Genomic DNA, 26410 nt, shown 5'->3' on the forward strand with positions numbered 1-26410 from the left:
GTTCCTCTGAGAGGTCTCCACTTTTTCAATATCATCTTTAGTTGATTTTTTTCAGTCTTTTTTCAGTATCCTGTTAGTTACACTGAAATGTATTACCCTCATTAGCTGAGCAGCTTTCTCAGTCTGGTTTCATACTTAGGAGTTGGGCCTAAGGTTCCTTTATAGATCTCCATTACTTTCTCTTAATGCAGGCTGGTGCCACTCTTGGTAGTTAGCATGTGTCTGTATGTTTCATTCTCATCAGCTTCATGTGCAGTGGTCTCATTTGTAAGACTTCCCTAAACATGCTTATCTTTTTTTGTGTGTGTGTCTGTTTTGGGCCACACCCGTAGTGTATGGAAGTTCTTAGGCTAGGGGTTGAGTCAGAGCTGTAGCTGCCGGCCTACGCCACAACCACAGCAATGCAGGATCTGAGCTATGTCTGCGACCTACACCGCAGTCATGGCAACTCCAGATACCTGACCCACTGAGCAAAGCCAGAGATTGAACCCACAGTCTCATGGACACTAGTTGGGTTTGTAACTAGCTGAGCCATAACAGACACTTCTTTTCTTGTTTTGTTTTGTGTTCTCTTTTTTTCTTTTTTGGCCACCCTATGAGATAGGGAGTTTCCCAGCCAGGGATCAGATCTGAGCTGCAGCTGTGACCTATACCACAGCTGCAGCAATGCCTGATTCTTTAATCTGTTGTGTCGGTCTGGATTTCAAACCTGTGTCCTGGCATTGCAAAGACCACTGATCCCATTGTGCCACAGCAGGAACTCCTATTATTTGTCATTTGTGCTATGTGTTATTATAATGCTGCTCTCAGCTTTGTATCTGGGCAAAAACTCAGTGGAGTACAGAGGGAAACTTCATAACCCATTTTGAAACTTATGTTCTCCATAAGAACAGCTTATGTTAACATGTTTATAATTTTCTTAGTCTTTTAATGTAACTTTCCTATTGTACCTTGACTGTGACCCATTAAAAAGGGAATTTATCACCGTGAGAAATCTGTTTTTCATGGAAGATGGTAAGGAGGAAGACCTCAGCAAGGCCAGGGATCGAACCTGCATCCTCATAGAGACTAGTCAGATTCTTAACCTGCTGAGCTACAGCAGGAACTTCAAAACCCATATAACATTTGAAAATAAACATAGCCAGTGATAGTTATGGGACAAAACAATTTCTAAAGAGATAAAAAGGTTTTTTTTTTTTTCCCCAATTTAATCTCTTAAGGGTTAAAAGAAGCAGTTGTCTGGTGGGAGGTTAGTGGGTTTGGAATTGAGATACTGGGCTGTTTGACCTTTTTGCACCATCATTTTCTCATTTGTTAAATGGAATGGGTTGGACTAAGTGACCTAGGGTCTCTTCCAGCTTTCAAATCCATTATATGTATGTGAAAATATCAAATTCTTTGAACACTGTTTATTACATTTAATTGACCATATATTTTACCATTATATGCGTAAGTTGGGAGCCTTTTACCTTGTAAAGAATTTTTTTTTCTTTTTTTGCTTTTCAGGGCTGCTCCTGTGGCATATGGAGGTTCCCAGGCTAGGGGTCCAATTGGAGCTACAGCTGCCGGCCTACACACAGCCACAGCAACATCAGATCAGTCACATCTGCAACCTACACCACAGCTCACAGCAACGCCGGATCCTTAAACCACTGAGTGAGGCCCAGGATCAAACCAGCAACCTCATGGTTCCTAGTTGGATTCGTTTCTGCTGTGTCACAACGGGAACTCTGTAAAGGATATTTCTTTACATTTTAAAATGACCATATTTCACCATGGGCAGTTCACTTGTGCAAGTGTATTTTTTCCAGCATGGCTGCTTTTTAAACATAATTTATTATAATAAGAGTTATGTGAACTTCCATAATATCTAGGGATCTCACCCACCTTATACATTGCTATTACCCAGAGTCAAGAATAGTACCTTGGCATGTAAGATAGTACTTAATATTATTTTTAAGTGAATGAATCACATTACAAAAATAAAACTTGGGGACCCAGTGCGGTACAGTAGAAAATTGACAGAACACTGTAAACCAGCTTTAATGGAAAAAATAAAAATCATTATGTAAAACAAAAACAAAACAAAAAAACTTGGGAAAAAAGTGAAAAATCACTTTTCTGTTACCTTATTGCCACTATAATTTTTTATTTTCTTATATTAAAAGGATGTTCTTTTTCTTTTATGATTGGTTGATAATTTTTATGGTTAATTAATTCAGAGTGTGATTGACAAGTATATAAAAAGTTCATTTTTCATTGTCATACCTATGAAATAGGGTAACTGAAGAAGACAAAAGTAAGAAAAAGGGGCAAGAGGAAAAACAACCTAAAAAGCAGCTTAAAAAGGATGAAGAGGGCCAGAAGGAAGAAGATAAGCCAAGAAAAGAGCCAGATAAAAAAGAGGGGAAAAAAGAAGTTGAATCAAAAAGGAAAAATTTAACTAAAACGGGGGTTACATCAACCTCTGATTCCGAAGAGGAAGGAGATGATCAAGAAGGTGAAAAGGTAAAATGTTTAGCAAATATTCTATTTTTAGTTTCCTATGTAGTTCTTAAGCTTTAGCAAAGCAATATTTTTATGAAATGTCTATAAATGTGATTGTTAAAATGGATTTATGTTTCTGAATTAACTTGAATTAGCTGTGTTAAAAAGCACATTTGAAACTTTACTGTAATTTTGTTATCTTTTCACAATAACCCCACTTATCTAGAAAAGGTAGGAAAGTAGAAAATTAAGCCAAATAGGCTGTGACCAGTCAAGACAGTTGTAAAAGAGGTACATTTATACATAGATTTTTATTATTTACCTCCATGAAATTCTTAATACTCCAGGCCTACTACTGTACATTTTATTAGTGGTACTTAATTATTTGGATGCAACAGTTGTTTGGGAATTTCATTGAAGCTCTACATTTTTTACTGTATAAAAACATTTATACATAGATTTTATATGTACCTATGTTTTATATAGGTACATTTATACATAGATTTTTATTATTTACCTCCATGAAATTCTTAATATTCCAGGCCTACTACTGTATATTTTGTTAGTGGTACTTTATTATTAGGATGCAACAGTTGTTTGGGAATTTCATTGAAGCTCTACATTCTTTACTGTATAAAAATACAAGTTTTGTTTATAGTCTTAGAAATCTGCAGACTCAGGTCATGTAGGTCTTTTATTTATGTTTATAATAGTAATTTACTAATACCTCAAAGGCCAAAACAAATTCGGGAGGTTGAGCAGTGTACTTGTCAGTAAAATAGGTACTGATGGCAAAATCAGAGTGTAGAGGCAAATAGCCTAACAGTCGTTTTGACCCATTTTAACAAAAGGATATCATTCCTATAGCAGTGCAGTAAATAGATTATAAATCCCAAAATCATCAAGGGAAAAGTTAAATTTAGATAGTAACATGTTTAATTCTGAAGTTTTTTTAAAATTAGTAATTTAAGTATTTGTCCCTTAAGAAAATAGAGTTGCTTCTTTTCTCAGAAGATTGTAATCATAGAAACATTAGTCACTGATAGTTAACTAAAACCATACAAATTCTCAAAACAGAAGAGAAAAGGTGGAAGAAACTTTCAGACTGCTCATAGAAGGAATATGCTGAAAGGCCAACATGAGAAAGAAGCAGCAGATAGAAAACGCAAGCAAGAAGAACAAATGGAAACTGAGCAGTAAGTATTTTCTTACTAAATTCCATTTCTTTTTTTAAGCTAGCATGAAATTTTTAATAGACTTTCATTTTCCAGACTTTATGAAGCCTTTTAAATAAGTGACTTTTCCCATGTGTTAGAAAAGTGTCTTCAGTATATAATAATAATCATGTTTCAGGCTTCACCCTTTTCTGCATAAGGAGGATGAAATTCACTGAGATAGTCACCCTGCAAATTATTTTTAATTTAAACTGAAAGTGCAGATAGGGTTTAACTGTTAAGTGGCTTTGTAGAAAATGTCCTCATCCTCTACTGCTTACTTGTATAATATTAAATACAGAAAGATGATAATAAAAATTGGCCTTGAGAAAGAATGAGGGAAATATCTGTATTTGTCATACCACCAGCAGGCCTTCCCCAAAAGACCAGCGAAAGAAACAAAAGCACAGTTGGAAACCCAAGAAGCCAGTAAAAGTAAATCTAAAGGCTGACAGGGTTTGCATTAGATGTGTGCAATATAAATCAAGTTCAAGCTAGTAAGTTTTGATACTTGGAAACCATGTAACTTACATGGGGAATTTCTTTCCCCTTTAATTTTATTCTATAAAGCTTTGTAAGAAGGAAACTAGCAATGGCAGTGATGAATTAGGCTTCATGTTTATTACATTTGTTTTCCTAGTTAACTTTAGACTGTCACTTCTCAGTTCTTTCTCTGAAAAGCATTTCTTTCTTTGTGAAGCGTCTTGCATTATTCTGACTAAACTTTGTTTTTTTGTTTTAGTGAGATGGTTTTAAAAACATGCTCTAGGTCACTAAGACAAACTTAACGATAAACAGCAAAATTCTTAAAACCATTCTTAAATAATTTTGTACTTTTTATTTATATAATACATCTGTAAGGTGAAAGTCTTTCTCGAGAAGTATAATATTTGACCATCTGCTTTCTTAGTTTTTTTGGAGGATATATAAGCAGTTTCAGCTGCTTGAGGGAGTAATTTAAAGATTGATATAAAACTCAGAAATGTTACTCCCTTTGACCATTTATGTAAATACTAGTTATTTTTTGTTGCCTTTCCTTTTCTGTCCTTTCACTGAAAAGTTGTTGGACTGTTTGTTGCTTTTAACTTTATTGTGCTCCGCAAACTAGAGATAAAAAATTAGCTGTTGCTTAGTAAATTTAGCCCAACTCTTCTTCAGTATCTCAGAGTTGATCTTTATGTGTTTCAATTTCTTTTTGAATGTCCTCCGAATGTAACTTTCTCAAATTCTAATATTTGTGTTTTCTTTCCTTCTCCTGTTATTACAAAACTTTGTACTTGGACAGTTTTGCTCTGTAAAGCATTTCAGATGCAGCTTGTATGAAATGCATTATGCAAAATAAAGTTTATTGTATTGTATTCCCAGCCAAACAACATGTAATCTACAGTAATAAAAAATATATCTCATTTTGGGCTCAAAGCATTAATCCAGTTACTGAAAAGAGAATACAAGTGGAGCAAACAAGAGATGAAGATCTTGAGACAGACTCATTGGACTGAATTTCCCCCTCCCCCCCTTGATGGAAGAATGTTCCAGATTCTAAATTGAGGACTTCATTAATGGCATTATTACTGTGTTATGATTGTTAAAAAACATTTCCTGTAAGGTACACACTACATACTAAGGTCGGCCATCATTCCTGTTAAAAGTTTTTTTACCAAGCTTAAAATGAAGCTTTGTGTTTGAAAGTTATAAGCTCAGATGAAGATGGTGGTTGTACATTATTTCATTTAGAAAATATAAAATTCATTTTGTTTTGAAGCTAGGTGTTAAACTGGAATAGCTATTATACCCCCACAGAATGGGGCAGTTGTGCCCTTCCCTTGACATTCTTTTGTTGTTTAAATCTTTAGAATATTAATAATTGTTTTTTTAATCCTGAGAGATTAAACAGTAGACTTGTTAAGAAAACAAAAATGAAACTGTAACCAAAATTTTAAAATAAAGTTTTTTTAAAAAAACCTGATTTTTAGATATTTTTTTGTTCTTGTCTATTTCAATTGGTTTATTATAATAGGGCCTGAACTCCAAGTCAAGGTACTAGAAATTATTAAGAATTCATTTTTAAATGGTTATTTTTGTGATTTACAGTAAAGTGGTACCTTTTCATTTGTGAAATGATATGTAAATGTTAGTGAATGTCACTGAAGTTTGATATATTGGCAAAAAAAAAAACCCACCTCATTTTAATATAGTAATATTATCTTTAAAGAGTCTATTTAATCTTGAAACTAACTTTGAACCCCTCAGATTACCTACATTTTGGAGATGTGGGAAGAATTAAATCAGTCTGTTTTGACATATTACTTTAAAAAATAATTGTGATATATGGAAGTCAAGAAACATTTATAGGCATTCTTTTCCCACTGTGGCCTCTTTGTCCACTGACCCTGAAGTTGGTCTTTTAACACACTATTGTTGGAAAAAAATTCACCAAAGCAGCTGTCAAAATTTATTTGTAATGCCACTGAAAAATGACATAGATCATTTATTCTGGTATGTTTGTGTTTTCAGTTTTGCTTATATTTATACTAATTAGTACTAATGTGGCATTGCAGAATTCTAAAAATTACAATTCCCTGTGATCTACTATTTTAAAGAAAATTTTAATTTTTACATAAGGGATTGGTGGGCATTTGGAAATCAGTCGCCAAAGTCCAGTGTTTTTGAAATATTTGTGTTGACATTTGATAGGCAGAATAAAGATGAAGGAAAGAAGCCAGAAGTTAAGAAAGTGGAGAAGAAGCGAGGTTAGTTATTTCACTTTCTAAGATAAATAAAGTTGTATTATATATAGAAAGGAAGATAAATAGACACTTTTAATTGTATAGGTTTTGAAGTTGATCATTTTATGTTCTTAATCTACAGGTACACTTTTCAAATCCCTAAGGGATTCTATATACCATACATTGTTTTTAAGTATTATTAGGTGAATTTGCTTAAGGAGTTATGTTAATTTTTCTTAATGCTCATTAAACGATGTCAAATTTTTGTAACATTGCCAAAAGCTGGATGTTTTCCCATTTCTGACAAATTTGGGTTTCAGATGGATTTTCTAGTTTTGGTTAAATGTGTAAACGGTGAGGCAGGTATTTAAGGACTATAATAAGAGTAGTTATTACACGCAGAATGCCTGTTTTAGAAAAACGCAGATGATGATTCTTTGCTTATATGATGAATGCTCATTGCCTAAACCAAATACTATAAAAATGGCAGACAGCTTCTTAATGATGTAGACTTGATTACTAGGAACATTTAAAAAAATTTACCAAGTCTTTCCATTATACTTTGCTTAGATGATACAAAAAATACTGGTTTTGGAAAACCTATTTACTGTGTTTCACATTTTAATTTATAGAAACATCAATGGACTCTCGACTTCAAAGGATACATGCTGAAATAAAAAATTCACTCAAAATTGATAATCTTGTAAGTGTTTGATACCTAACTTAGAAATACAGTACTGCCTTTATAGCTTCATGTTTTATTTCTCACGATTTTATAAATATGTGCAAATTTGAGATGATACTATTACTGGTTATTTTGTATTGCTCTTGTTATTCAAGATTTTAAAAGTGATCTCTAGCAATAGATTATATAGCTTGTGGTAATTAACAGTTATGAAATTACTGTTTTGTCATGAAGGATGTGAACAGATGTATTGAGGCCTTGGATGAACTTGCTTCACTTCAGGTCACAATGCAACAAGCTCAGAAGCACACAGAGATGATTACAACACTGAAAAAAGTAAGTGATCGTGAGTTTTGGAGATATTTTAGATTTCCTCATTATCACCATTTCATTAAGTAACGTTTTAAAAAAACCAACAAGGAAAATTACGAGCGTATGTTTTGTTTTCTCAGATTCGGCGATTCAAAGTTAGTCAGGTTATCATGGAAAAGTCTACAATGTTGTATAACAAGTTTAAGAATATGTTTTTGGTTGGTGAAGGAGATTCTGTGATCACACAAGTGCTGAATAAATCTCTTGCCGAACAAAGACAGCATGAGGAAGCAAATAAAACCAAAGATCAAGGGAAGAAAGGGCCAAACAAAAAGCTAGAAAAGGAACAAACAGGTATGTGATAATAAATTATTCGCTGGGACTGCTCTTTAAAAATGGCTTTGATATTTTGTTAATACTCTATATTAAATGACGAGAGAGTTTCATAAAGCACTTAGGACATCCTCAACCTTAGCTGTTTTTCTAAGTTTTCAGAAGTTTGAGTAGTTAATACTACTAGTATCTATTAGTAGCAGTGGTTGCTACCTTTTCATTTATATTATGAAAGATTTCTAACCTTAGTAAAAATAGAAGGAACCTCCTTTGTCCCCATCACCCAACTTCACCAATTACCAATATGTGATCTTTGCTTTGATATCCCCATCAAGTATCTGTGAAACTCCTCAAGGTTATTTTTTTAGGGCCGCACCCATGGCATATGGAATTTCCCAGGCTAGGGGGTTGAATTGGAGCTACAGCTGCTGGCCTACACCACAGGCACAGCAACGCCAGATCTGAGCCATGTCTGTGACGTACACATCACAGCTCATGGCAAAGCCAGATCTGCAACCCACTGAGTGAGGCCAGGGATCGAATGTGTGTCCTCATGGATGCTAGTCAGATTCATTTCCGCTGAGCCATGACAGGAATTCCTCCTCAAGGTTATTTTTAAGCACATTCCAGATATGCTATACAGTCATAAATGTTTTATGATGTATGTGTGTCCAGACACTTAGAATCAGTAGTACAGAGATGTTGTGGGTTCAGTTCCAGACAACTGTAATAGAGTCCCACTAATTTTGGGGTTTCCCTGGGCATATTAAAGTTGTCTACATTATACCATCATCTTTTAAGTGTGCAGTAGGATTATCTTTTTTTTTTTTTTCTTCTTAGGGCCGCACCTGTGGCATATGGAAGTTCCCAGGCTAGGGGGTTGAATTGGAGCTATAGCTGCTGGCCTACACCACAGCAACACCAGATCGAGCCACTTCTGCAACCTACACCACAGTTCACGGCAACGCTGGATCCTTAACCCACTGAGTGAGGCCAGGGATCGAACCCGCAACCTCGTGGTTCCTAGTCTGATTCATTTTCCCTGTGCCATGATGGGAATGCCAGGATTATGTCGTTAAGAAAACCCAATATACCTACTTTGATTTAAAAATACTTTGGGAGTTCCCGTTGTGGCCCAGTGGGTTAAGAACACAACATAGTGTTGGTGAGGATGTGGATTAGATCCCTAGCCTCACTCAGTGGGTTAAGGATCTGGCATTGCTGCAAGCTGTGGCATAGGTTGCAGATGCAGCTCAGATCCAGTGTTGTCTGGCTGTGGAACTTCCCTAGCTGGGACCCTCCCACATGCCCCAACTGCGTCTGTAAAAGAAAAAAAATAAAGAAGCAAACAACTTTGTTGCTAAGAAAATGTTAACAAATTATCTGAGCTGTCAATGAATCATAGTTACTAACATCAAAATCACTGATAACAGACCACCATAACACGTGTAATTTTAAAAGTTTCAAATACTGTATATTTCACAGAATGTGACAGACATGAAAGGAGCAAATGCTGTTGGGAAGATGGTGCTGATAAACATGCTTGATGGAGAGTTGTAACAAATGTTCAGTTTGTAAAAAATGGAGTATTTATGAAGCATAGTAAAGTGAAGTGCAGTAAAATGAGGTCTGCTTGTACCATTATCAGCTTCCCCAATTCCGTGGTACACAATATCTTAGCAGCTGTTGCTTAATGTAGAAACCAGTGTTCAAAAGGAGTTAGATTGATACTCATTAGGGAATGATACAGATCTCCTGAGAGATTTGTTAATGAATAAGATTTACAAGGAAGACCTTAGCAGTTATTAAGTCATAAGAGACAAAATCATGTTAATTAGGATCTACTTTTGACACTTTTTGTTATTAAGTATGAAATTTACTGTGATTCACATTACTTTTTCTAAGAAAAAGAATAAACCTCAGTACTTTAAATGTACCACCCTTTGGTCTGCTTGATAACACTAACATGGTAGAATCAGATTAATAACCTACTTTTTGAATGGACAGAAGTATTAACTCTGATTGTTACTGTTGCTGTGTAAACCGAAGGATTACAGAGTAATTTCAAATAAAATATAGTGTTAGAAACTTTGGAGCTATGTTTTATTTTTGATTTTGCGTCTTTTGAGGACATTTAAAAGAAGCTCTAACAGATTTTCTACTGGAATCCTCCTCCAGGTTCAAAGACTCTAAATGGGGGATCAGATGCTCAGGACAGTAATCAGCCACAGCATAATGGAGACAGCAATGAAGAAAGCAAAGACAACCACGAGGCCAGCAGTAAGAAAAAGTGAGGACATGTTTTAATGGGTTGTAATACATGTTCTAATTTTTAAATCATTTTGCTGTTCCAGGGTTATTTGTATAAGGGATTATATTTTATATTTTCATCACTCATTTCTTGAATTCAGTATGCAAAAATGCAAATCAAGGCCAAAATATAATGAGACTTCACTTATAGCTAATATTCAAGGGAATAGAACTAGGCAGGAATCCAGTTCAAGAAAATATTCCTTGGGCTTCTTTCACTGATAAATCTTTAATAATAACTATGTCCATACTTTGTTGAATTTTGACAGGATAATACAGAAATCAGATCTAGAATCATAGGCTATGTTGGATCATAACACCCATTCTAAAATAACTAGGTATGGAACTGTAATTTTACAAATCTTGGTTTGTTCCACTGTACATTGGAAGGACTTGGAATCAAGCATTCCTTCTAATTATGAACTTTAGGGAAATCTTGTCTGTGTGTACATTACTTCTCCTTTAAAAAAAAAAAAATTTTTTTCCTTTTTGCCTTTCTTAGGGCCGCTCCTGTGGCATATAGAGATTCCTAGGCTAGGGGTTTAATCAGAGCTGTAGCCTCTGGCCTACACCACAGCCACAGCCACACTGGATCCTTAACCCACTGAGCAAGATCAGGGATCAAACCTGCAAACTCATGGTTCCTAGACACATTCGTTAACCACTGAGCCACGACAGGAACTCCGTCTTCTTAAAATCTAGAATATGTTGGTATCACAGATAATATTTTCATGTTCTTTAAAGAAAATTCATTTTAAAGCTGGAAATGATGGAAAAGGGCCTGGGCCATAGTGCTTCCCTGATTATTTTGCTTGATCTGCATATTATTTTGGGAAGAAGATTATAACATGGTAAAATTTTGAACAAAAAATAATTAACAATAAGTCAGGATCCAAAAAAATTCTTTTGGTGGTTTTAAAAAAACAGCATAGGGAGTTCCTGTTGTGGTTCAGTGGTAATGAACTTGTAGCATCCGTGAGGATGTGGGTTCGATCCCTGGCCTGGCTCAGTGGGTTTAGGATCCAGCATTGCTGTAAGCTGTGCTGTAGGCTGACAGCTGCAGTTCCAAGTCAACCTCTAGTCTGAGAACTTCCACGTGCTGCAGGTGCGGCCCTAAAAAAAGTAAAACAAAACAAAAACACACGAGGTACAGATTTAATGTCTTTTTTTCTCCTGAAGAAAAAAAAAATAGTCCCTAATCCCAGTTGTCATACTTTTCTTTCCCCTTTTCTTTAGGCCATCCAGTGAAGAGAGAGAGACTGAAATATCTCTGAAGGATTCTACACTAGATAACTAGGTTGACATACCTGGAATATAAAGAGCATTTGAGAAGTTCGTAATGGTTTTCATTTGAAATATTTAGACAGCTGAAAGTTTTAAATTTTTATAAGCATAGGTTTTGATGTTTAAAACTTGTTTTGAGGGAGAAATCCCCCTTAGCTTTGTTTAAAAGTGACTAAACATTATTGATAATTGTACTTGTGCAGTATTAACAGCTACATTATACAGTAAATGTGAGGGAAAGTCCATTTAGGAAATGTTAAAACTGCTTTTCCAGACATCGGTTGTAGTATATTTTCAATTAGTGTGTGTATGTTAATGCGTAATTGATAGTAGAAAAAGGTTACATTTTAAAAACTGCTACTTGTATAAACCTTTCCTCTTTCCCAAATACTGTGGGTTTTGTGCATAGTTTTTACAAATCTTGGATTTACCAGAATGTCTTTTCACCGTTTGTGGGTTTTGTAGAAGTCAAGCATTTTTATGGTAGATAAAATGTTACTTCTATACAAGTACTCACTCCCCCTTTTATCAAAAGTTAATTTTAACCTCAGTCTACATTGTGCTACATTATCCTGCTGCTTTGTAACAATGTGTGGTCTGTATGCCTTTTTGTATGACAACTAGATATCCAACTGACATTGAACTGACAATTCTGCCAGGTACAAAACTCATGTTAACTTTTGAAGGTAATTTAGTTTTGTGGCTGGGAAATTTGGTGTAATCACATGACTTTCCTGCAGGGAGCAGCAGTATGTTTAGGAATGAATCTGGCTTTAGGGTTCAACTATTTAAGATCCTTTACAGACACTAGTAGCTCCAACTGAAAACTAAATGATAAAAATTTATTTTTGAGAAATGTCTCGAGTTTCTGAATTTTTTAAAGAGTCACACTCATTAAAGAAATTACTAAGTATTTTTTTAATTGGAAAAAAGCAATCCATGATGGTTTTGCAGTAAATAAAAGTAAATACTATATAAAGAAACCAACCTATTTGAGAACACACCTTTATCAGAAGGGAATTTTTATTTCTATGTCATGTATGTGACAGGATTGCATAGAGTGTGGAAACAATAGTTACTCTGAGGCAGTACACAAAAGCTTTCTGTATATTCATGTATATGGACTTAAATCAGGGTGAACCAACATTAATACAAAATTTAAGGGTAATTGAACAGATAGCATTTCTAAGGTATTTTGAATACTAGGTCAGTTGTGGTTTGCAGTAGCTTCAAAGACTCTTTTCATGTTTGGAAACTAGGAATATGGGAAAAGGTTGAATACCAGTGTTGCATGTGACATGCATTGTATGCTTTGACCTCTTGAGTAACTATTTTCATCTATAGATGGAAAGTTCAAATTATTTTAATAATTGGAGTTTTGCTTTTGAGAGGTCTTAAAATGGAACTAGGACCCACTGTTTTGAGGGAACTCTTGCTTATTACATTATATCTGTTTGGTCCTTAATACAAGTTAAATTTGGACAGATTTATTCTAGTTAAGCCATAAGTGTCAACATGTAAACTTGTTTTGATTAAAGGATTTTTCTATCAAACTCTACTAGTAAATTACTTCTTTGCCATTTACAAAAGTGTGAATTCTGGATTTGCTTCCAAGAGAGTATAACCTGGTCATAGAAATTGTATTATTTGGGGATACAGGGTTACTGAAATATAAGTTCAACAATATAGAAATAAAGGAAATGTTATTTTTTTGTTTCCCCTCCCTTTTTTTCAGTGACCCAAAAGACTTATGTAATTTTACCAAGAAGCCACAGACTACTCAAATTCTGGAGGGAGAATTCTGATAATTTGTCTGTTTATATGGGCTGAACTTGCTGTAGCCAGTTGGTTTTTGTAGCGTTAAAACACAATTGCCTTCTCCTTACCCTCATTTCAAGAAATTATTTTTTGTCATAGGTTGATTCCCAGATAACTACTATTCTAATTTTCTTAAGGAAAAGTCATATAAACAATTACCAATTTTTAGGAGCTTTGACATAGTTTAAATTTGTGTTTGGTCAAAACTCCACTGCTGAACAAGTCAGTAAGGGATACTTTAAATGAGATAGCTAGTCCCTTCATCAAAAAACCCCCTTATTTTTTGTGTTAACTTCTTATATGTATAAGCAACATCTATTTGGGGCTGAATTTTTAAAACCATTGGATAATATTTTAAAAAGTAAGTTACACATGACCCAGGAGAATCAACTGCTGCATGTTTTTTTCTCAGCTGCTTTGAAGAAATTTAGATGTTATCATTCTAAATTGGAGAACCTGAACAAGACTTTGTATGTGTAAATAGCCAAAGCCTTATATTTGTTATTATATCCTGTGATTTCAAATAGTGAGATGAGAGATTTTACCTAGTTTTTGCTGATACGTTGACTGTAGTGTACCCACACACACTTACCTGGTTAAAGACATTCAGATCAAGGTGAGGTCTGCCATCTAATCCTGTACAAGAGCAAAAGGCTTTTACAGGGCTCTGTGAGGGCTTCACTAACACAATTGATTCTGTTCCACTGGTCAGAGAAAGGATGATCTATTGGAAATAGCAAACCCATAATTAAATCTTAAGAAACGAAGAAGCTGCTATACAGGTACAAATGTGTTTATGCTGTGTAATTCTCCAACCTTAGAGGATATGACGACACTGCAATTGGATTGGGAGAAAGGTCAAACTATTCGTAAAGGATACTAAATCCTAAAGAATGTTATTTTTCTAGATAATGTGATTTTTTGGTGCATGACTATCCACTATTATATCAAAATCGGATTCATTTCTAACAATGTTAAGGTTCATGAAACATTTTCGTATTTGCCTTCATTAGATAAAATATATGTAATTTAACTTAAATCATATGTTTAATACTGATTTTTCCAGCTACAAAATCCCTGATCCAAGACATCTTTGATGTCTACTTCAAAGTTAGGAGTTTCTTTTGACTTGAACTTGGTGGGAGACCTGTATGACTGATACGTGGTACATTCTCAAGTTCTGGGAGTGACATGGTAGGCCTTTCCTCTAGAACTCACCAAGAAGTGATAACAGAAGTGTATCTGAGCTGAGCCTTTGTAACCTGGGTGTGGAGTTAACCTAAAGAACCAGCAGAATAATAATCTCAATTTCAAAGGACAAAACAAGAATTTCAGTAGCAGTTATGTTTTAACTATCTTTCTTCTCTATCTAGTAACATGAATTGATTGGTGCCACACATAGATAAATGCTTCTTTATGACAATCCATTTTCTTGAACTTGCTTTGAGACTATGAAATGATGAAAATAAAAGCAAAAAGACCCTTGCATAGTAACGCAAGACCTATAAATGCAGTTTCAAAATAAAGTTTTGAAATGCAGTTTCAATATAAAGGAAGCAAAACTTCATTTTTACCTGGGGAACTTTAAGGACTAGGTAAATCTATGGTTTTCCTGCATGAATTTTTACCTGTTCAAATTGAACATCATTGGAAACAGGAAAAGTAAACATTTAGTTAATAACAGCCAGCTAGCCATGGAAGAACCTTAGTCCCTTACACTGATTTTCTGGTGTATTGACAGAATCAGAGCTGCTAGAAACAGGTGTTTGTCTTCTACATACCAATCCAATTAATTGGATATATAGCATTTAAGTCCATAAAACATTTCACTGTCAACCTTTTAAACACATAGGCATCACCAGTTTTTGATTTATATGGTATATATGTGTTCTTAGCCATCCAGGGAATATGGAATTCAGTTGAACTTAAATACAACCTAGAAGAGAGAATGTGAAATTTAAATAAAACACATTTAAAATGAACTGCTTTTCAGCATTCCTAAAGTCTTTAAACAAATTTTCCACCAAAAAATAATTCCAGAATACATTTCAATATGGGTAGCTACAATTTTCTCTGATGGAATTAGAGCTCAGAATTAAAGTTGCCCTTTGGCAAGAGAATGAGAATAGGATAAGAAGGATAATCATAACAAGGATACCATAAGAATGAAGAACTAGGCTAGAAACACACTTGTTTTCTTTTTGCATATAGAATTCTGGGTATTGCCCAGGAGTAAGTGACCTAGAGGTGGCAGACCATGGGGATCTTAATTTCTCATGTCCACTCAGTGGTCACACTACATAAAATCTGCTGTTCTTTCAGATTGTAAAAATAATTAACATACATTTTAAACTAATAACATTTGTAATTCCAAAAACTTCTGGTCAAGAGATGAAGCTTCAATTTAAATGTTACTTCTGTGAAGGCATGAGTATATACTCAAGATTTTTCATGTAGTGAATCTCAAAAGTGTTGTGTGCCCAGTTTCTAACAAAAGGGCCCACTGTAAGATTAAATTACACAATAGCTATTCTTGATTATTTATTAAATACAGTATTAAGAATAGTTACTTAATAATCTTTTATTCTTAACTTCTCCCTCATTTTTATTACAGATATTTGAAGGATCTTTTACCTTGGAAGCCTCAAGGTACAAGGTGTAGCTCTCACATTCTTCAAAGAATTTCCAAACACTTCCATCATTTGATATATCATTAAGAGAATTTTGCTAATGAGCAAAAAGCCCTCTGGACAAAGAATGAATAGGCAAACCACTGACTGGGAAAAAACCAGAATACTTGTATCTGACAAAGGATTTGTATTCAGAATACATAAAGCACTCCTACAACTCAATTAAGACAACTCAGTTAAAATGGGCGAAAAGCACTGAATAAAAACTATACTTTGGAATAAATACTAAAATAATTTAATATAAATTTCAAAACATTTAAATACAATCAAGGTACTGCATAAGAAAATCTGGGATTTGAACTTTTGCAGGGGGTGGTTAGCTTTTAGCTCATTGTTTGAGGTGGATCCTGATCCTTGGTGGCATTTCTGGGAAGTAAAGTAACCATCCAAGAGGAAGGGTACACTTTTTGTTATTAATTAAAGGTTCCAGGATCAACATAAGGATAAGCGAGGAATTCCCCCAGTTTGTTGCCTTCTGAATCATAGTGGAGCATTCGGAAGCAAACATCACAAAAGAAACATGGGTCCTCTGGTGCAAAACTGTCATTGTTCGTCACCCATCTGTAGTTAAAAAAAATGTATATCATCACAATCAACCTTTTCATGCTTTAATGTGCTGTAAGTTATGACCTACTTAATATGTAAATATAACACTCCCACTATTGTCTTATAATTTATAATTATATATATACATATAGGTACAGACATATCACTACCAGTACTCTACAAGGCAAAATGGCAACTTTTTTCCAAAATACTCCTCCTTAAAGGTAAGTAGAAAAGAATATATATAAATATATAAATCATACACTTTTGCCATGACATACCTACCTTTCAAATAACTGTTAATAATTTTCTAGTAGGCCATCTTGAATATTCATTAATATTAGATACTACAGACTTGATAAACTTTTTGCTTATAATAAAATTAGTACTGGGCTAACTTGAAAACTCAAGCTTTTTAATCTAGCCTTTAGGATAAAATGTTTAAAGAGTGCAAACAAATGAGAATATAGGCAACATTATTCAACTGAGATTTTGGTTTTGTCCTGAGATGTCACAGTTAAGTAAAATGCTATTTTTCAGTCCTTCTGAATTCTACATCTCATGGAATGTTATTTTTATTTTTGGCCACATCTGTGGCCTGTGGAAGTTCATGGGCCAGGGATCAAACCTGTGCCACAGCAGCAACCAAGTCACTGCAGTGACAACAGCAGATCTTTAGCCCACTGTGCACAAGAGAACACACTCATGAAATATTTCCACATTCCCTGATTTTCCAGTAACTGACTGATCATACTTTTCCTATTGATCATTCAGAAAAGCCTTTTTGGTGGGGAACCCAAAACAAACTTATGACACCAAAATATTCCCTCTTCTAAATGGTTTTTTGACTCTCATCCACAGTTAAACATAATTTAAACATGCAAACCTACAAAATTTTATAAATTATATTTTGACCTCATTAAAAATGAGATGCTGTTTTTTTAATCATCAAATGCTGTTTTTTTAATCATCAAAAAACTGGGATGAAGCCAATTTTATAAATTGCAGACAAGAAGCAGAAAGAACATGGCTCCCTGATGACATCATCCAGCATTTTATTAACCAAACTAAAGTCATACCTAATCCCTGAACTTTTAATTACACACAATTCATCTCCTTATTGTTTAAAAAGATGACTGTAACCTATTAAGCTGATTTGTACTGTTGGTAGTGCTTTCCTACTAGATGACGCCCTTTATATTATTTATACCCCAAAGTGTAAGTCTTCAGATTCAAAACAGCAAAAACTTCAAAAGCCAAAAATCTTAAGTACATAACTATGGAAAACCAGTACTTCTCAAGGAAAAAAATAGAATCACTTACCTAGCTGTATACATTTTACAAACGAAACATTTTCTGGTCCAGAGCCAATGCTTCTTGATAAGAAGGGGATAAAGTGTCCTATCCAAGCAGTCATCATGATGCACAAGCCTTTTGTACAGGAGAAAATAAATGAAGATATTAGAGTGCAAATTTTTGCGATCTGTAACAAAATGTATCTTTATCTCAAAATCAGCAATAGAGTTAGGTGTTTTTTTCAATTTATTGTGTTCTCCAAAAGAGCCTTTGGGATTAAACAATGTTTTCTTCCTGTGAAACTTTCCAAATCCCTTTATGGCCATGTGCACTCACACTAAAGAAAGAAATATTGTAGGCAGCAATTCTTGAGTGTATTCCATCAAAGAATCCTTGCTTTGCTCAACACTTGGTAACTTTTTATGAAACAGAGTTTGAGCAAGTCTATCCAGGGCTATTTTACCTAAATTAATTGGCTTTGTATTATAAACATGGCTAATTTTTTAAATTACAAGAACCCTTTTATTAAAATTCAAATATGGCTTCTGGCATATTGTAAATTGGTAGGACTTTAGTTTTTGGTGTCAGAATTAGGACATTTTAAGTGGAAGTCAGTGTCTACTATACCACAAATCAGAGTAGTGGCTAAGTCCCATAACCATGCTAGACCTCAGATTCTTCATCTAAAAAATGAAGGGAATGCACTAGAGTATTCTAAAGGCCCTTGATAATTAGAAAATTTGATATCTTAAGGAAGGGTAGCAATGTATCAACATCATCAGAAAATGGTAAGCTATGCAATGGCACTGAATTATTAATCTTCCTATAGAATAAAAATTAGTGGTAGTTAATTACATTAAAAAATTCCTTAGGGGGAGAAATTCCTTAGGAATGTCCAAGTTGTTTTGAATTTAAGGAATGACACTATAGCAAATATGCCTACACTATAGTAAATATAAGGATCACCAGAGAAAAGTGGACTAGCTTCTGTTTTATCCTTATTTGAGGCACATTCTCCTGCATTTGAATGAAGAGCAGGTAGAACAGCTTAAAAAACTTATCAAATAAAGAAATGTACATAATTTTAAGTCATTAAGTTCATGAGCTCTCCTGGCTTTTGCTTTAGCAATTCTTCCCTAGAGGCTTTTGAATTTAGCTCCTCTACATCCCTCTACATAACAACTCGGCTTTGGTTAAATAGATATTTATATGTTTAAATTATGACAAATGAAGTAAACATATCCACACAATTGACTATAGGTTCATTTTATTGTGTAACACTTTAGTTTCCTAGCTACGAATTCTCTCATGTTTGCATTTGCTTGGGTTTCAGTGTAGTTGTCTAATTCAGTTCCCTAATTTCTGAGAGAACAGTAAACACGTTCTCCACAGGAGGCCTAGCAATCTCAGGACATGCTTCCTGAGTCCTCTGTCCTGCTCCAGTCTCTGGACTAAGCATCATTCTGGGATTCCCCTTCTCATCATTCTGAGAGTTCCTTTTATATTTTATCTATCTTGATTTGCATTCAGTATTTTTCTTTTTCAATGTTTACTCTTCAGGTAAAGTACTTCTGGTAGCTCCCTGAGAATGAGGGCGTGAGAGGTAAATTTTGGGGGACTGGTCACTAAATCCCCAAAGTGGAAGCAGGCACTTTCTGAAAGCATCAGTTCCTATTACTAGTATAACAAGCATTATCATTGCTCCATAAAAAAAAAAAAACTTAATTGTCTCTCACAAGAAATCAAACCAAGGATAAAGTAGGACTTATTCTTATATATTGGCCCCTCATAAATTGAGATTTCCTAAATAAGGAAATGAATAGCCTTACTCATTAGAGATACTAGCTATACAACATTTAAAACTAGTCAATCCCCAAACCTCACTTGAGACCATTTCCGGACTTCCCACTCTTAAATCTTTATCAAAGCATCAAGGCTTCCATATTTATCAAATATCAGAATTACTCTTCTCTTCCCCCAGTTTCCTTTTATCGCCTTCAAATTGTGGCAAAAAGAGAAACTTTAGGTGCAAATTGCAAAGGGCCTATGTGATGTAGAAAGTGGATAACTACTACCTAGATAACAGTTATCTAATACACAGGTGGAGACACTTAAAAGTGTTTACAGGAGTTCCCGACGTACCTAAGCAGAAACGAATCTGACTAGTAGTATCCATGAGGACAAAGGTTCGATCCCAGGCCCTGCTCAATGGGTTAAGGATCTGGTGTTGCCGTGAGCTGTGGTGTAGGTCCCAGATGCAGCTCTGATCTGGCACTGCTGTGGCTGTGGTGTAGGCCAGTGACTACACCTCCGATTCTACCCCCTAACCTGGGAACCTCCATATGCTACAGGTGCAGCCCTGAAAAAGCCTAGGAAAAAAAAAGTGTTTACAGATTTTTAATCCTTTAAAACACTAAAGTATTTCTTATTACAGATTTTTCAAAAGGCAAATGGATGCAGAGCTGGTCACTGTACGGACAACAAACACTTATGTTTACTGCTCCTGAGCCAAGCTGCAGTGATAATTACTTCTATTCCTCTTATTTCAAACATATGAACAAAAAACTACCTGTGCTTTTTATACACTGTGAAATAAACAGAATAAAATGCTCTGAGTGCTGTCACTTACCTTATGTCGGTAATGACAACAACATGTTCACAATCTCCCTGGTGACAGTATAAATAAGGAAAGCCCAGTTTAATATACAAGTCATTGAAGGTGAAATCTTCCATCTTGGCAGTCTGAAACTTTCCATAGCCTCTATCATGGGACTCCGACCACTCAATGATGGTTCTGAGGGGGAAAAGGCAAGCATGTATCATTGCTGACAAAAGTCAGCTGACCCAATTAACTTGACCATCTTAGAGATGAAAATCAGAGTGGTTAATACATGTTGCAAGTAGAAAGAAACAATTTTCTGTATCCATTAGAGCAGTAGTTCTCAAAGTATGATCCTAAGACCCCCCTCAGAGATTTGTGAGATCAAAATTATCTTTATGGTAATCCTATAATGTCATTTGCCCTTTTCAACCCTTATTCCCTCATAAATACCAGTTTTCTGGATGCTATGTGATGTGTGTTACCACTTCAGATTGAATGGAAAATGTACAACAATGCCATTCTTCTCACTATTTTGTTTTGGAAAAGATTTCTGAAAAATGTCATTAATGGTAACTATATTGGGACTATTTAAGTTAGTTAATATTTTAAAATATTTGTCTCAATTTCTAATGTAAGTATATAGTCTCAATTTCTAATATTTACAGCTGTAAGCCAAAAAAACAAATGCTCTCTGCAGTCCTCAATTATTTACAGCATAAAGGAATGTGAAGACCAAGTCTGAGAACTCCTGCATTAGAATATAGACACAAATGCCTATGAAGGAAGAGTTTATATTATACACTCAGAAAAAATACACATCTATATTCTAGTTGCCAGGACACCAACCATAAAAGTATGGTAAATATTTTTAGGTAGATAACATGATACTAGATACAGATTTTTCATGTTATGTATTTAAGCAATCAGTCACCTAGGGCAAATAATAGTACACACTGGACAAGAAAAATAGTGAAAGACTAATTTACTATCACCTAAATATGAAGAACAGAGATTAATAAACTACCTAAGTGGGGTTTAATCTTTTTTTAGATGCATCTAAGACTCAACATAAAATTTAACATAATCTCTGAAATAGTAGGTAATAGATTTAAAAATAATTACAGATAGCTGGAAATGTTCCAGACAGACTTGAAATGTTCCATGTATGTCTTTGGCAAGAAAATTTTCTTCTTGGGGTAAAAATTTTGATTAATTTATGATAACCTAGGCCAACCAGAAGAAATAACTTTGAAAATATTTAAAAAATTGAGAGATCATTTTAAACCTCAAAACATATCAATCTAAAAAAAATTCCTTGGCAAAGATTCTTAACAGACCAATAATATTTATAGAGATAACATTATTTTGACAACTAGAAAATAGGAAAGATTTAGAGAAGATTTTTTGGAAACTATACCTGCTCAAATCTCTGCACTCAGGGTATCTTTTATCATTGTAAAATGTTCCTTCAAAATAAAAGAAGGCTGATTTGTATAGGTCCTAAAAGAAAACGGATATGGAGAGAAAGGTCAGTATTAACAGTTGTAAAATTGCTCTAAGTATTAATTCCAAATTTGTATGTCATAAAGTCACACTAATTATGTTTTACAACAACTTCATAGAATATGCTCAGCTCATTCTGTTGGTTCCCAGAGATAAAGGTGTAAAAGACACAAATCTTTGCTATTTTTCAAGTGCTGTTTTTTTTTTGGCTGTGCCCACATGTATTGAGTTCCTGGGCCAGGGACTGAACCTGTGCTATAGCAGTGACCCAAGCCACTGCAGTAATGCTGGATCCTTAACCCATCATGCCACAAGAGAACTGCTATACTACTGCTATTTTAAATCAATAGGTTTGATTTAAATTTGTATATTCTACTGAGATTCATGAAAGGAACCCAATTAGAAATGAAATAAACTTTTAATATTATATGCATACATAGCAGTGACAGTTATTTTGGATACTAGAACTAAAAACTAAACAATGTCACATCTTTGATGTTTCCCCAGTGATAGTAACAGTGATTATAGAATTATGCTGATCTGACATTTTTTCTGTTTGTTTTGTTTTGTCTTTTTAGGGCCGCAACCACAGTGTATGGAGGTTCCTGGGCTAGGGGTCTGATTGGCGCTGTTGCTGCCGGCCTACGCCACAGCCACACCCATGCCAGATCCAAGCTACATCTGCAACCTACACCACAGCTCATGGCAACGCTGTATCCTTAACTCACTGAGCAAGGCCAGAGATTGAACGTGCAACCTCATGGCCCCTAGCTGGATTCGCTTCCACTGCACTACAGTGGCAACTACTTTTGTTGTTATTTTCAATGGGCTTTTATAAAGATTCTCTTTTTATATTTTCAGTAACTCTTATGCAGGCAGAATGTAAACTTCTATTCTCATTCAAGCTCTTGCCCAAAGTACCATAGTAGTTGCACAGCTGGTCTGAACCCTCAAGTTTCAACTTTCAATCTACCAGACTTTCCATCAGAGGTGGTCTCAAATCCTGACCTCATAACAGAATCACAAAAATACCAAAGACCACATCTCACTTCAGATCCATTAAGTGAGTACCTCTGATGATGGTACCAGTATTTTCCTAAATCCCCAAGAGATTCAGACATGCAACCAGCACTGAGAACCTTATGGATTCTGTTAGACAATTCCTTCACCATTTGCTCAGAATTAGGCCCTTGGTGAGGGTCAGAAGATGTGTGTCTTTTTGCTTAATCTATACTTCCTTCTCAGACCTAAGTTTCCTGACCTGTATAATGAGAATAGTATCTACCATATTATCATTCAATTATGGTGATAACCAAAAAATCAAAAGCAGTCTATGAACTATGAAAGATGTATAAGCTTCAGGCATTAAAATAATTTTATCCTAAGATACCCTAATTTCTCTCTTTTTTTTTTGGTCTTTTCTAGGACTGCACCCAAGGCATATGGAGGTTCCCAGGCTAGGGGTCTAATAGGAGCTGTAGCTGCCGGCCTAAGCCACAGCGACGCGGAATCCAAGCCACATCTGTGACCTACACCACAGCTCATGGCAACGCTGGATCCTTAATCCACTGAGCAAAGCCAGGGATTGAACCCACAACCTCATGGTTCCTAGTTGGATTCCTTAACCACTGAGCCACGATGGGAACTCCCAAGATAGCCTAATTTCTATCCCACTTCTTTGAAACTTTGATTTTTCTTTTTCTTTTCTTTTTTTTTTGCTTTTGCTTTTTTTTTTTTTTTTTTTTTTTTTTTTGTCTTTTGTCTTTTTTGTTATTGTTGTTGTTGTTATTGTTGCTTATTTCTTGGGCCGCTCCCGCGGCATATGGAGGTTCCCCGGCTAGGGGTAGAATGGGAGCTGTAGCCACCGGCCTACGCCAGAGCCACAGCAACGTGGGATCCAAGCCGCATCTGCAACCTACACCACAGCTCACGGCAACGCCGGATCGTTAGCCCACTGAGCAAGGGCAGGGATCGAACCCGCAACCTCATGGTTCCTAGTCAGATTCGTTAACCACTGCACCACGATGGGAACTCCTGCTTTTGCTTTTTAGGGCTGCACCCGTGGCATATGAAGTTCCCAGGCTAGGGACTGAGTTGGAGCTGTAGCTGCCGGCCATAGCCACAGCAATGTGTGATCTGAGCTGAGTCTGTGACCTATACCACAGCTTACGGCAAGGCCAAGGATCGAACCCATATCCTCATGGATCCTTGTCGGGTTCGTTAACCGCTGAGCCATGAAGGGAATGCCCTGATTTTTCTTTCATTCCCCTATTTACAGATCACCTGGCACTGGTATCAGACCCCCTTCTAAGATCAGCTGTGCTGTTTCTTCTTGGACTACTCACTGAATCTCTTGATTCTCTGTTTCCTCGTGTAAAATCAGTAAAGCTAATACCCTCTTCCCAAGTGGTTGCAGACATATAAAGATATAATGTACTATAATGCCATGCCTGGTGGCTGTAACACAAAATGTGCCACTTACTATGCCACTTACCTCAAAGGGGTAAGCTAGGGTCCAAAATAAAGATTCTAGAAGAATCACTACCTTATTTTGGAAACAAAAGAAGTTTAGTGTATATAAAAATATGTTCAATAGTTCTCTTGTGGTGTAGCGGGTTAAAGATCTGGTGTTGTCACTGCAGCAGCTTGGGTCACTGCTGTGGCACAAGTTCAATCCCTGGCCCGGAACTTCCATAGGCTGTAAGCACAGCCAAAAAACAAACAATCCAAAAAAAAAAAGTTCATATATAACTTCATCTATAAGTTATTTAGGCAACTTAAAACCTCTGACATAATAATTAGAAGGGGAACTCTAAAAGAACAAAAATAGTTTCCTTATTATATAAATGGAAAGAAGATATAAGTAATCTCATTACCAGCTAATTTTCATTCTCAGTGGTAACCAGAGATCCTCACTAAGTAGTTTTCCTGCTTTGTCAGTTGAGCCGACCAAGTTCAAAGGAGGGAAAATGGAAAAAATGGTGTGAGAAGCCATGAAGGAATGCCCTGATGGGGTCCCAGGTTGTTATGGTTGTTGTGTAGGCCAGCAGCTATAGCTATGATTCAACCCCTAGCCTAGGAACTTCCATATGCCACTAGTGTGGCCCTAAAAAGACGAGGAAGGACCATTAAAAAAACAAACAAAAAAAAGAAATAAAAAGCCAGAGCATAACTATTATAGTCCAAAAAAAAATAGCAAAACATATTACATTTCAGACATGGCTTTTAAAAGGGATTTAAATACATTGGCCCAATTCTTGTCATCTCACACACCAAATTAATCAAAGTATTTTATTAATCTCTTGTTATTGGCTGGAATAAGAGTCTCACTTCCTTAGCTACAAGAGCTGCAATCCATTAATTTGTTCCATGATTACTAGTGGCATACATGCCAAATATCTCCCTGTCAAAAAAACCCATTATAACTGAAGGACTTATTTTCAATTTGTTGGGTGTAACAATGGCAGGGGGTAAATAGATGAACTAATTCTGGCAAAATGCTGAGAACTGTTGAAAGTGGGTAATGGGTACATAAGGACTCATTATACTATTCTTTTTCTTGTGTGCATGTTTAAAACTTTTCAAGGCAAAAAAAAAGGTGCTTTAAAGAAAACACCATCATAAAATACAAATACCAATCAATGAAATAAAATTCTTTCCACAGGCCACATGATTATTAGCATCAGGAAAATTCCACTTAATTATATAAGTTCAACATCCTAAAACATAGCTGGAGAACAAGGAAGCAAATGAAACAGGTCCCTCGACAGGCAAAAATTCGATAAAGTCTATGTATTAGAATCTTGCCGTCAATCACAGCACAGCTCAAGTTTTCACTCAGTGCCTGTTCAACAAGTAAACAAAAGGGTAGGGAAAGATGTCTAAAGCCAGGCATGGCGCCAACATGGCAAAGAAGGAACACTCGGCTTTGACGGCAAGTTGGCGAGGGTCTAAATCCAGCCTGCATCACTAATTACCAAACGCAGTCTCCACATGAAAATGCTTTGATCCATCTTTTTCTTACCTGTAAAATGGTGAAAATTCTTTTCCAAAGATAGTGTACTATGAACTACTGTACCATACAACTGGTACATGAGTGCTAAATAATCAGAGGATATAATTTTAATAAGTAGAAGTGGCAGAAACAATTGTAACAGCAGATGTGTAAATAGTTTAAATGACTATGGGTCATTTAAATCCCTTGCTTAGGAAGCTGTTGAAGGCATGAGCACTGATGTACAAACACAATAAACTAAGCAAGTCTGGTTAAAAACACTTTTCAGGGTTTCAGGAGCTAAGACTGATTCCGAGATCACAACCACCCCCCCAACCCTGGTAGGGTGGAGAAACCTGGTAGAAGATTACTTCTCTTAAAAGAAAAGATATAAACCTCCTATTCCCCGGTATGTATACAGCCTTGAGATTCCACTTGCCTCTCTTTAATGTTTGCCTCCAAGAGCATCAAGCTTGCAAACCTGAAGAATCCAAGTATCTTAAAACCATTTAAGTAAAATCTACTGTTACTTAAGTCATGTGAGTCATGATGCTGGTCTCCATGCTGATCACCAAAAAGACTAGAGCACAGCCAGCCTTGTGGGGGGCAT

General features: G+C 35.5%; 2 protein-coding genes across 6 annotated transcripts in view; one reads left to right on the plus strand and one right to left on the minus strand.

Annotated features, from left to right (window-relative positions):
• The window catches only part of PSIP1 (PC4 and SFRS1 interacting protein 1), a 43174-nt gene extending 30111 nt beyond the window's left edge, over window positions 1–13063 (plus strand). Inside the window, exons 9-16 of one of the 4 annotated variants that reach the window (XM_005660092.3) lie at window positions 2280–2508; window positions 3565–3683; window positions 6396–6451; window positions 7060–7130; window positions 7347–7448; window positions 7565–7778; window positions 9936–10047; window positions 11304–13063. In XM_005660092.3, coding sequence (XP_005660149.1) covers window positions 2280–2508; window positions 3565–3683; window positions 6396–6451; window positions 7060–7130; window positions 7347–7448; window positions 7565–7778; window positions 9936–10047; window positions 11304–11364 — 964 coding nt within the window. In that variant the 3' untranslated portion in view covers window positions 11365–13063. Of the gene's footprint in view, window positions 1–2279; window positions 2509–3564; window positions 3684–4986; window positions 5937–6395; window positions 6452–7059; window positions 7131–7346; window positions 7449–7564; window positions 7779–9935; window positions 10048–11303 lie in introns of those variants that run through there. The other 3 variants (XM_021102150.1, XM_021102208.1, NM_001243670.1) reach the window with 3 other exon arrangements.
• The window catches only part of SNAPC3 (small nuclear RNA activating complex polypeptide 3), a 36691-nt gene continuing 22637 nt past the window's right edge, over window positions 12357–26410 (minus strand). The window contains exons 6-9 of one of the 2 annotated variants that reach the window (XM_001927743.5): window positions 21721–21803; window positions 20331–20495; window positions 17729–17836; window positions 12357–16420 (exon numbers count right to left, since the gene is read on the minus strand). In XM_001927743.5, coding sequence (XP_001927778.1) covers window positions 16273–16420; window positions 17729–17836; window positions 20331–20495; window positions 21721–21803 — 504 coding nt within the window. In that variant the 3' untranslated portion in view covers window positions 12357–16272. The remainder of the gene's footprint in view (window positions 16421–17728; window positions 17837–20330; window positions 20496–21720; window positions 21804–26410) is intronic. The other variant, XM_003121900.4, reaches the window with a different exon arrangement.

Source organism: Sus scrofa, chromosome 1 (genome assembly GCF_000003025.6).
Source record: "Sus scrofa isolate TJ Tabasco breed Duroc chromosome 1, Sscrofa11.1, whole genome shotgun sequence".
Lineage (NCBI taxonomy): Eukaryota > Metazoa > Chordata > Mammalia > Artiodactyla > Suidae > Sus > Sus scrofa.